General features: G+C 39.0%; 1 protein-coding gene across 2 annotated transcripts in view; it reads left to right on the top strand.

Moving 5' to 3' along the window:
- The first annotated feature begins 2,204 nt into the window (after positions 1-2,204).
- The window catches only part of LOC107555520 (phosphatidylinositol glycan anchor biosynthesis, class O), a 14,496-nt gene continuing 3,948 nt past the window's right edge, over positions 2,205-12,752 (top strand). Inside the window, exons 1-9 of one of the 2 annotated variants that reach the window (XM_016238344.1) lie at positions 2,205-2,429; positions 6,237-6,718; positions 7,281-7,424; positions 7,581-7,704; positions 7,817-7,976; positions 8,548-8,727; positions 9,951-11,496; positions 11,588-11,791; positions 11,872-12,059. In XM_016238344.1, coding sequence (XP_016093830.1) covers positions 6,238-6,718; positions 7,281-7,424; positions 7,581-7,704; positions 7,817-7,976; positions 8,548-8,727; positions 9,951-11,496; positions 11,588-11,791; positions 11,872-12,059 — 3,027 coding nt within the window. In that variant the 5' untranslated portion in view covers positions 2,205-2,429; position 6,237. Of the gene's footprint in view, positions 2,430-4,930; positions 5,143-6,236; positions 6,719-7,280; positions 7,425-7,580; positions 7,705-7,816; positions 7,977-8,547; positions 8,728-9,950; positions 11,497-11,587; positions 11,792-11,871; positions 12,060-12,752 lie in introns of those variants that run through there. The other variant, XM_016238345.1, reaches the window with a different exon arrangement.

Raw genomic sequence — 12,752 nt, 5'->3', positions numbered from 1 at the left:
TATATACTTTAAGTATATGTATTATTGAATGTCTATATGTAAATTTTTCATTATTTTAAAAGATTTAAAAGATAGAAGTTTTGCTATTATAACATTTGTAAAGCAAATAAAATGTTTGTTTCTTGTCAAATTTCATCTTCACAGAAATACATTTACTAACAAAAAGCCTATGATTAAATTTTTAGGGAGTAAAATCAAGAAGTAGCCTATCAAAACATCTATCAATAAAATATTATACTGGTTTTTAATTTTCCTGAATAAAAAAAAAAAGACAACATTTTCAGTTCCAGGTAAAATGTGTTATGTTGTGTGAATTTTGCTTTATATTCTACGGTGGCCGAGAAGTGCAAAACAAATCACAATTCTGAAAACAAAATAACAAATAACAAATGCAAATGCAAGTCTAAAAAACAAAATAACAATTCAGGAAACACAACAATAATTCAGAAAACATTATAACAAGTCAGAAAACACAACGACAAATCCGAAAACAAATTAACAAGTCAGAAAACACAACGACAAATCAGACAAACCGGAAGAGGTAGGTATAGTTTGAGACAGCGCCATTGGTTTGGGATTACTCACCGCTGACTGGACGAGACATCTGTAAATCAACGTATACAGAGAAGAACCAGCCGAAGAACAGCAGAGTCCTGGTAGAAAGTTCAGAGTAGCTCAGTTTAAATGTATTGTATGAATTGCCCTTACAACGGAATAAAAAATACGGGGTACATTTAGTTAAAAGTGGCTGTAAAATGTCAGCTCCAGTGGTGCAGATGGCTAAGCATGTGTTTTCTGACTTGTTATAATGTTTTCTGAATTATTGTTGTGCTTTCTGAATTGTTATTTAGTTTTTTAGACTTGCATTTGCATTTGTAATTTGTTATTTTGTTTTCAGAATTGTGATTTGTTTTGCACTTCTCTGCCACCGTAATATTCCCCTGAAAATGAAATAAAATAATAAGTTACAAAAACATGTTCCATGCTCCACATATGATGATTTTGTTTTAAATTTCCTGAAAATAAAATAAAATTCTGGAACACAAAAACGTTTTCCAAAATTTTATATAAGCTCAAATTTTTTTCGACAAATTTAAGTTTAGTTAATTAAAACCTAATTTAAAAATATTTTACAAATTATTTACGCAGTATTGTAATAAGTTAGCTTAATACAGTAATAAAATCCTGCCGGACACAATTATTTTTTAACTACAATCGACATAATTTCGAGCCAGTACGACGGATACTAAATGCGGCTAATAAAGCCCTGCATGGGCCTCAAATCTAGGCCCTATCCCGGCCCTTGTCTATGGAGATAGAATTGTTGCATAATTCCAAATAAGAAGATTATGATCCACAAATAAATGTAATGAGATTAACAAAAATTAAACATATTGACAAATAAATAGACTGAGATCCACAAATAAATATTAGAGTTTCACAAACATGAATTCAATTCACAAATAAATACAATGAGATTTGAAAATAAAAAACATATTCAGAAATATATTTTTATGTCACAAAACGTTGCCATTTGTGAATCACGTCCTGTGCATTTGTGGATCGCTCGCTGCATGCATTTGTGGATTTTGAAACATGTCTGGTGTCCAGACGCTGACAAAAGCCTGACTCCACCCACCGTCTACTCAAGCAAATCAGATAGCAGCCGCACTTCACTGACCAATCGTAGCACTTCAAACACAGAAAGTCTTACTGTTTAGATTTTTTAAGCCACGTTAGCTTTTTGTCGATGCTCCGGGTTCACATTTATAACTGTTAATGCTGCGTAAAAACATAGGTTGATTTTCGCATTGTTCTAACCCAGTGGTTTTTCACTGCAAGGCCCCCCTCCTCTCCAAATTAATACTGCAAGGCCCCACAACCTTTTCCATTAAAAAAACTTTCTAGTATTCTAGTGTTATTACTTTGCAAGCCACTGCCTCAGAAAACACTAGTAATAAATAATTCAAATATCTCCTTGCTATTGTCCCCCACGCAATCGCACTTGAGCGCGAATGGACACGCTATATTAAAAGGCCCATTATGGCTTAGTATATATTTAAGTAATAAACTTAATATAAACGTGCGATCAGTCGATGTAGCACGACCCGAGAGGCTTTTATTTTGAATATCAGTAAACAGTGTCTTTTATTTTGACAGTCGGCTTTACTGTAACCCTCAGACGCACTGCGCATGTCAACGGAAGTGGAGACCGGGCTGCGAGATGACCAGTATTAAAACAAAACCGACATGCAATTCGGCTGCATGTCAGCGAGTGTAGAGCAGCAGTGAGGCTCTGATAGCGCCGCTGCCAGATGTCGCTGAACCTGCGGCTCTCCAGGCCCCTGCAGTGGATGTGCGGTCTACATTTCAGCTCCTGAAGAGAGAGAGAGAGAGAGAGAGAGAGAGAGGACGAACACAGAAGCAAGGTCAGTACTGGAAGCATGCAACACACACTCGCCTGCATTTAGGCACTCATCTTAAGTGCGTTCCATAGTATGTACTGGTAAGGCCTGGTTCATGTTATATACATCAATTTCACAGTACTGTTTTGATTTACTACATAACATTGCTTGTTGTAGTTGTGTCTCAAAACCTAGTGTGTTACATTTAGGGTGACTAGGAAGGGAACTAATTGCAATGGCTAGTGATATTTATCCATTAAAGGAAAGCATTTAATAATCTTACACAAATATATTGTGTACCCAGTGTTTCAGTTTGCTTGAATTTGCATTGATGTTGCTTAAATTACAGTTTTTTTCAGTGTCCATTATGAAGTGAGTGAGTCTTGAATTTATCAACTTTTATTTATTTTTACATATATTTTTTTCAAAGTTAAGCCGAACTTTCTACCACGACTCTGCTGTTCTTCGGCTGATTCTTCCCTGTATACGTTGATTGACAGATGTCTCGTCCAGTCAGTGGTGAGTAATCCCAAACCAATGGCGCTGTCTCAAACTATACCTACCTCTTCTGGTTTGTCTGATTTGTCGTTGTGTTTTCTGACTTGTTATAATGTTTTCTGAATTATTGTTGTGCTTTCTGAATTGTTATTTAGTTTTTTAGACTTGCATTTGCATTTGTAATTTGTTATTTTGTTTTCAGAATTGTGATTTGTTTTGCACTTCTCTGCCACCGTAATATTCCCCTGAAAATGAAATAAAATAATAAAATAAAAAGTTACAAAAACATGTTCCATGCTCCACATATGATGATTTTGTTTTAAATTTCCTGAAAATAAAATAAAATTCTGGAACACAAAAACGTTTTCCAAAATTTTATATAAGCTCTAATTTTTTTGGACAAATTTAAGTTTAGTTAATTAAAACCTAATTTAAAAATATTTTACAAATTATTTACGCAGTATTGTAATAAGTTAGCTTAATACAGTAATAAAATCATGCCGGACACAATTATTTTTTAACTACAATCGACATAATTTCGAGCCAGTACGACGGATACTAAACGCGGCTAATAAAGCCCTGCATGGGCCTCAAATCTAGGCCCTAACCTGGCCCTTGTCTATGGAGATAGAATTGTTGCATAATTCCAAATAAGCAGATTATGGTCCACAAATAAATGTAATGAGATTAACAAAAATTAAACATATTGACAAATAAATAGACTGAGATCCACAAATAAATATTAGAGTTTCACAAACATGAATTAAATTTACAAATAAATACAATGAGATTTGAAAATAAAAAACATATTCAGAAATATATTTTTATGTCACAAAACTTTGCCATTTGTGAATCACGTCCTGTGCATTTGTGGATCGCTCGCTGCATGCATTTGTGGATTTTGAAACATTTCTGGAGTCCAGACGCTGACAAAAGCCTGACTCCACCCACCGTCTACTCAAGCAAATCAGATAGCAGCCGCACTTCACTGACCAATCGTAGCACTTCAAACACAGAAAGTCTTACTGTTTAGATTTTTGAAGGCACGTTAGCTTTTTGTCGATGCTCCGGGTTCACATTTATAACTGTTTATGCTGCGTAAAAACATAGGTTGATTTTCGCATTGTTCTAACCCAGTGGTTTTTCACTGCAATTTTTTTTTTTTTTTTTTTTTTTTTTACATATTTTATATTGAACACATTATTGAAAGTGTTCTCTTATTTTGTTCAATATAAAATCTACAATAACCTATTAAGGAGTATATTAATTGACCATCAGCTATATTGGGTTCACTGTTTTGGTTTGCATTATTTTTCATAATTTTAATTCAAACATATATTCAAATTTGAGGTTAACCTGATCAAGAAAATAACATGTCGTTGGCCTACACTGTAAAGTGTAGGTTGGAGTTTTTCATAACATCTGTCAAAATGACCAAAATTATGATAAAAAAAAAAATTCTGTCCAAACTGACTATGCATGTATATCTGCTCGTAGCACTTCAAACACAGAAAGTCTTACTGTTTAGATTTTTGAAGGCACGTTAGCTTTTTGTCGATGCTCCGGGTTCACATTTATAACTGTTTATGCTGCGTAAAAACATAGGTTGATTTTCGCATTGTTCTAACCCAGTGGTTTTTCACTGCAAGGCCCCCCTCCTCTCCAAATTAATACTGCAAGGCCCCACAACCTTTTCCATTAAAAAAACTTTCTAGTATTCTAGTGTTATTACTTTGCAAGCCACTGACTCAGAAAACACTAGTAATAAATAATTCAAATATCTCCTTGCTATTGTCCCCCACACAATCGCACTTGAGCGCGAATGGACACGCTATATTAAAAGGCCCATTATGGCTTAGTATACATTTAAGTAATAAACTTAATATAAACGTGCGATCAGTCGATGTAGCACGACCCGAGAGGCTTTTATTTTGAATATCAGTAAACAGTGTCTTTTATTTTGACAGTCGGCTTTACCTGTAACCCTCAGACGCACTGCGCATGTCAACGGAAGTGGAGACCGGGCTGCGAGATGACCAGTATTAAAACAAAACCGACATATGCAATTCGGCTGCATGTCAGCGAGTGTAGAGCAGCAGTGAGGCTCTGATAGCGCCGCTGCCAGATGTCGCTGAACCTGCGGCTCTCCAGGCCCCTGCAGTGGATGTGCGGTCTACATTTCAGCGCCTGAAGAGAGAGAGAGAGAGAGAGAGAGAGAGAGGACGAACACAGAAGCAAGGTCAGTACTGGAAGCATGCAACACACACTCGCCTGCATTTAGGCACTCATCTTAAGTGCGTTCCATAGTATGTACTGGTAAGGCCTGGTTCATGTTATATACATCAATTTCACAGTACTGTTTTGATTTACTACATAACATTGCTTGTTGTAGTTGTGTCTCAAAACCTAGTGTGTTACATTTAGGGTGACTAGGAAGGGAACTAATTGCAATGGCTAGTGATATTTATCCATTAAAGGAAAGCATTTAATAATCTTACACAAATATATTGTGTACCCAGTGTTTCAGTTTGCTTGAATTTGCATTGATGTTGCTTAAATTACAGTTTTTTTTCAGTGTCCATTATGAAGTGAGTGAGTCTTGAATTTATCAACTTTTATTTATTTTTACATATATTTTTTTCAAAGTTAATTTCAGAAAACGTCATTTAAGTGGAGTTGAAATTTAATTTTCTTTAGAAAGATATTTTTATTGTGTCTGCACATCATTTGATTTTTTTTTTTTTTTTTTTTTACATTTGATATTGAACACATTATTGAAAGTGTTCTCTTATTTTGTTCAATATAAAATCTACAATAACCTATTAAGGAGTATATTAATTGACCATCAACTATATTGGGTTCACTGTTTTGGTTTGCATTATTTTTCATAATTTTAATTCAAACATATATTCAGATTTAACCTGATCAAGGAAATAACATGTCGTTGGCCTACACTGTAAAGTGTATGTTGGAGTTTTTCATAACATCTGTCAAAATGACCAAAATTATGATAAAAAAAAATTTCTGCCTAAATTGACTGTGCATGTATATCTGCAAAATAAAAAAAAATATATATGTATGATTCTTAATTTTTTTTTAAAAGCAATCACTATATGACATAAAGTTTGTCTCTAACATAGTTGACAAATTCACCAAGAAAACATCCTTTCCCTTGTAATACCAATTTGTGTTTAATGACTAAGCTTTGAAACTGAACTGAAACAAATAATCTTATAGAGAAACCGTATTGTTTTTGTACTTTTTGGTTGATGTGACATGCACCCCCAATTACATAATGAGCCCTATATTGATTCTCCTTCTCATCTTGTCTAGAATGAGAAGACTTCCTGTCCTGGTCGCCCTCATCTGGGTCTGCTCAGTATTTTATGTGGGCATCTTTCTGTTTGTGGGAGGCTTCCTCCTAGTCAGGCTGGAGGTCAACAGAACGAGCACCTGTGCGGACGTCTTGTCTCCAGGAGCCCAGGTGAAAGGAGATTTCTGCCTGAGTGAGCCACGCTTTCGCAGGGCAGTGGTCTTGATCATTGACGCCCTGAAGGCCGACTTTACCCGCTATGATCCGGAGAACACGGCACCCAAACCGTTCGAGAACAAGCTGCCGGTGTTAGATGAGATGGCATCATTACACCCCTCTCATGCCAGACTCTACACCTTTCGGGCCGATCCGCCCACCACTACCATGCAGAGGATCAAAGGCTTTACCACAGGTTCCCTGCCCACGTTCATTGATGTGGGGAACAACTTTGCATCCAATGCCATTCTGGAAGATAATCTAGTGCACCAGCTGGGCCAAGTGGGTGAGTGAATCTGCAACTGGTATTTTCCTTTTCACCAAACCGGACAAGAAATGATATTTTTGTAAAGAAAATGAAGACTATTTTTAGGACCACTTAAAAAGTAGTTTCACATTATATCATTATTTTAAAGCCTTTTCTGTACATTTCCACCAGATCTCATTACCATGCAAAAACCCCACCAAACTTTCTTAACGCTTTTACATTAACTTGATCAAAAGTGACAGTAAAGAGATTTATAATAATATACATTTAAATAAATGCTGTTATTTCAAACTTTCTGTTCATCAGAGAATCCTGAAAAAAAATGCATCATGGTTTCCACAAAAACAAAAAAACCCATTTTATTTATTTTTGAACTGTAGTTCATTTGTGGGACCAGGACCTATTTTTGTGACCTTTATGAGATTTGCTAAAACAAAAAGCAATATTTATAGCAGTATATTACTATAATCATGTTGTTTGCCAGAATGCGTTATTGCAGTTAATGACATTTGTAGAAATAACGGAAGTCACTATTTTATCTTTATTAAGGATTTTGTTTTGTTTTTCTCTTGGTTTAAAGGCAAGAGAGTTGTTTTTATGGGGGATGACACATGGGTGAGTCTCTTCCCCAAGAAGTTTCACAGATCACTGCCCTTCCCCTCCTTCAATGTGAAGGACTTGCACACCGTTGACAACGGCATTCTCCAAAACATTTATCCTACCAGTAAGCAGAATGATTTGCACATCAATTAGGAACTTGCCTGGTTGGTTTAAGATCTCCCTTTGTTTACCGTGTAAATAGATGTACATATCTCTCATGTTTACACTGTAAACACAGTGTCTGAATGAGTGGCTATGGGTTTGTGTTTTCTTTCTTCAGTGGAGGGGGATGACTGGGATGTGTTGATCGCTCACTTCCTCGGTGTGGATCACTGTGGGCACAGATTCGGCCCGGATCACCCTGCGATGGCTGAGAAACTCTCCCAGATGGATGGCGTTATCAGGTTAGCTGTAGCCTCATTCATCTACCCACATTCTGCCATGTTACAGTTTTAATATATTTTCTTGCATTATGCATTTGCTTTCCATCTGCTACTGTCTCACCGCTGACCCCAGGTCAGTGATAAAGCGTCTGAAGAATGACACCCTGCTGGTGGTGATGGGTGATCATGGAATGACAGACACTGGGGATCATGGTGGAGAGAGCCAGAAAGAGACAGATGCTGCTCTGTTTCTCTACAGTTCCTCTCCATTATTTCCATCACCAGGCTCCCAGGTAAAAGAGACACTGTTATGATTAGTCTGTATTTAATAATTTACAACCACTGGTGTGTCCAGGAATAATTTAGCTGGGTGGACTGGTCAGTTGGAGAAAATTTCAGGGTGGCACAAAAAAAGGATATTATAGTAAAGCTGTAGTCAACACTACTGGTCTGTAATTGCATTAGTACTGTTTACTTGTGTTACACTTAAGTGCAGAGACTTTAATGTTAAATAATGAAATGTAATGTTGAAAAGTAAGCCATATTATGTAATTATTTAATTATTAACTTTTTAAACAAACATGCTTGAAATTGCAACTTCCTCGAAAGTCAAAGAGACTTTCGCCCAAAATCATCAATCCATATATTTTATGTTTAGAACATGTCTATATTGAAGTCTTGAAATGGAAACTCAAACCAAGTTGTTTAATAAAAAAAATTATGAGCCTTTTCCCCATTTCCTAAAATGTGGAAAATTATAACAACAAAAAAAGTGCCTCTATGAGAGAGGAATTTAAATTTTGTCTTTGGGTTATCTTTGGCCTTTTTCCATACATTTGGATTTCAGCATGTTTATGTTTGTAGGTGGAACCTGAGGTAGTACCTCAGACTGATCTGGTGCCCACGCTGGCACTTCTGCTGGGAGTTCCCATTCCTTATAGCAGTGTGGGCCAGGTTCTTCTGCCACTTTTTCCTCAGAATGGCTCCCGGGGTGCACCTACAGAACTCAGCCAGGCTGAGGCGCTATGGATTAACGTTAAACAGGTTAGAGGAATTTCTCTTAGCCTGTGTTTTAAGGTGCAATTATATTTGCCTGCGTTGTCTTGTATTTCATGTTTTCTCCATAAGTACAATTGTGATAGGGCCGCTAGATTATGACAAAAATCATAATCACGATTATTTAAAACTATTATTAGTGGGCCATATGACCAAAACTTTATATGAAAGATTTATTTAAAGATAGTGATATATATCAAATATATATTTTCTGTAAATAAGGTTGCTATGAAGTCTACATTATAGAGACCAGCGAAATGTCACAATTCTCAATACCACAGCAGAATACCAGAGTAACTAATATTAGTTAAAAAAACAACAACAAAAAAGGTCCTCAATTATTGAAAATAATTAAACTGTAATAAAAAAAGCAAAGGAATACAATGCCAGTAATAAAAAAGCAAAAGAATACTACAGAATAAAAAATATACAAATGAAACGAACTGTGCTTTAAGCTTTTTTTTTTTTTTTTAAAAACAAGTCTAAAGTATTCAGTTAACGGCCTACTAGAGAAATTGAATAACCTAATGTAAAATAAAACAGCATAGTCTTCACTGTAAGAAATAAACTTCATTTGTTTCGTATTAAAGCTACAAAAGTCCTTCAGTCAAGAGCAGTGAGTGATTTTGAATGTGTCTTTTGTTGTTTGATTAATATTAGGCACACAGTCGGCAGCAGGAATATAGCCCGCTGCCACTTTAAGAGCCGCACGGATCCAATTTACTGTTATACAAGTATTTTCCTTCCTAACTCTTTACATTCATTTATTACATAACCGACGAGGGTTTACGTGAATAATCACTAAGCGCTGCATTTTGATACATTTTTGTGTGTATTTGACCGTTTAGGCGCTAAAAGATGACTTTACATGTCCGTGTTGTGTTCCATCTCTGGGTGCATCCACAGTAATCTTCCTGAGGAAGCGCAAGTTCTTTCACACTTTTAAAAACATAAATCAATCTAATCAACTTAAATAAATTAAGCATGTCCCGTTTTGCAAAAGTCTCGTTTCATGATTTTACTGATTATGGAGGAACGAAAGAGCACCGCTGGAAAGGGGGCGGAATGGGGCACAATAATCGTTTTATCTCGATTACTGTATTTTCATAATCGTTGGAGGCCGAAATCGAAACTGAATTTCAAATAATTGCACAGCCCTAAATTGTGATGAACTTAGCTTAATTCTGTCTGATTCTTCCATTTCTGTAAAGGTAAACCGCTTCTTGGAGACCTACTCTAATATGGCCAAAGATATCCCACCAGACAGTCTGTCTCAGCTGCGGGCTGACTTCTCAAACATTTCCTCCCGGTACTTGGCCGCTGTCTACAAGGGCCATCTTCCCTCTCCTAAACTTGTCATCTCCATGCAGAACTATCTGACAGCTGTCAGGGAGACTTGTAGAGCCTCCTGGGCCCGTTTTAACCCTTTCAAAATGGCTGCTGGGCTCTTAATATTAGGAGTTGCCTGTATGCTGTGCTACATCCTTTCCGAGTTGTCTCATGTAGTGATTCAGGAAGGCCTGCTGAAGTTGCCCATACTATCAGGGTTGGTGGTGGGACTAGTAGTAGCTGCAGGTCAGCTGTTCTCACAAGGTTATTTAGAGCTCTCGTGGTGTGTAGGAGCTGCAGCACTTTTTTCTGAAGTTTTGTTTCTATGGAGGACTCATGGAGTTTCTCCAAAAGGGAGGTGGTCACCTTCTGGCCTCCTCACGCCGGCCCTGCTGGTTCTTTTCCTGCGCTGTGCCTCCCTACTCTCGGACAGCTATGTCATCTATGAGGGCAACGTGGTTACCTTCTTGCTCTTCACGTTAAGCATCTATGTTCCTCTCCGTCTAAACTGGGATGGACTCCTGGTGCCACTTCCCCCACCAGACACCCAGAAGCCCCCTCAGCTGCTCCCAACAGCACTGCCGTCCTCAGTGGTTAGACGGCAGGCCACCATCTTGTTGGTGTGGTTGGGAGTGCTGGTGGGATCGCTCTACCTCTCCCTCTCCTTCCACAACTGCCGAGAGGAGCAGGGCACCTGCCAGCCCTCACCTTTCCTCTCCCCGCTCTCACGAGTACAGAACAGCCAACTGCGCAACCTCCACTATGTCCTCTCTGTTGGCTCACTGGCCTTGTGGGGGTACCTTCTACATCGATGGCTCAGACATTATGGGAACCTTAACTGTACTAGTGTGACTCTGTTGTCAGCCTGCTTCCTCTTACCCCTGGCCTGTGTTTGCATGGGGTTGCACTGGGCGGTGAGCGCCACCCCCGAAGACACCTTCAGGAGTTTGTCCGAACTCATCGGCCTAGCTCAAGTGTTCCTGCCTCGGGCCACTTTCTGCCTGCTAGGCCTGGGACTGCTCCTGTTGTGGGTGGACCCCATGACAGTGTTCCTCAAGTCAAGGACTCCAATGAACTCTCGAGGAACATCCCTGCCACCTCCCAAGTACCGAGCCAGTACGGGAATCAGTCCACAGGCTGAACTGCACCACCTCATACCACAGTTGTATCAGCGCATCCGGCACTCACTGGAGGACGGGGCTACGGAAAGTGGTGAAACTGATAGCAGGCCAGCGGTGGAGGCTTACGGGCTGGGTACAGTGTACTCAGCCCCCTTGGTCCTGCTTTGTGGACTCCTGGGGTTGGTGCTTCTGCTGCTCCATCCGGAGGGAATGGCTCTTGCCTTCCTGCTTCTCCTGCTGGAGGCTGGGGCCGTGCTGCACATCCATGCCTGTAGCACCAACCTCTCCAGCCTTCACAAGCACTCCAGTAAGACACACTCCATTATTAGCTTCACATCTTATGTCTTGCTGAGCTATTACTACTGATGCATTAAATCTTCTTTCTTTAACCCTCCTAGATGGTTTTAGTGTGCCATGGGCTCCAGTGGTTTCATGGTCTCTGGCAGCCACACAGTTTTTCCACACAACAGGACATCTCCCAACCTTCCCCTCCATTCAATGGGGTGCTGCATTTGTGGGCTTTCCTCAAGGTCACACAGGCACTGCGCTTCCTGCCTCATTGGTGACCCTCAACACCTTCTCCTCTCACATCATCTTTGCAGGTATTCACATTGTATATATTTCTGTATTAGAATTGTCTTTAATCTCTCCATTTCTAATGATCACTAATTTGCACATGCAGTTGGTTGTCCTCTGCTGCTGTTCTGGCCTCTGGTGTGTGAGGTACGTGGGACCCGATCTACGCACTCAGCAGGAGTGGAGGAGAGCGAGGACGCTGTCATGGAGATGAGACTGAGAGAGAACCCTCAGAAGTTCAGCTCTGGTCTCCTGCAGCTCGCTGCACGCTACCTCTTTGTGAATGGAGCGCAGGTGTGTTCAAATTGCATTGCATAATGCTCACATTAAGTTGGGCACAAAAATCGTGCAGAGCTAAATTTTTACAGGGTGGCCGCGGGTCCTTAAAATGACTTAAATTCAGATTCAGTGGCTCTTAAATATTTTTGGTCATATAACCGCAAACATTTCTCCAGTCTGACGGACACAGTGACTGTTTACAAATCATTGGACAAACTGAAGATTTTTTATTCCCCGCTTGTAGTTACTGCGTCATCAGAGAGAATTGCGGCGGCAAGTGGGTGGTTGGTAAAAAATGGTTTGAGAATTTTACTTGCCCAACAGGACAAATAGCCTGATTAAAACTTAAAGGGATAGTTCACCCAAAAATGAAAATTTGATGTTTATCTGCTTACCCCCAGGGCATCCAAGATGTAGGTGACTTTGTTTCTTCAGTAGAACACAAACGAAGATTTTTAACTCAAACCGTTGCAGTCTGTCAGTCTTATAATGGAAGTGGATGGGAATCACGGCTTTGAGAGTAAAAAAAAAACATACACAAACAAAACCAAATTAAACCTTGCGGCTCGCTACTATACATTGATGTGTAAAGACATGAAACGATCGGTCTGTGCAAGAAACTGAACAGTATTTATATTGTTTTTTGACCTCTGATGCACTGCAATGTCTGAAATGTCCTGAGCGCGTCCTCGACAGCCGGCGCGTGAG

The sequence above is a fragment of the Sinocyclocheilus grahami genome, unplaced genomic scaffold (genome assembly GCF_001515645.1).
Source record: "Sinocyclocheilus grahami isolate Dianchi unplaced genomic scaffold, SAMN03320097.WGS_v1.1 scaffold536.1, whole genome shotgun sequence".
Classification (NCBI taxonomy): Eukaryota; Metazoa; Chordata; class Actinopteri; order Cypriniformes; family Cyprinidae; genus Sinocyclocheilus; species Sinocyclocheilus grahami.
This window is presented reverse-complemented; position numbering and strand designations above follow the sequence as displayed.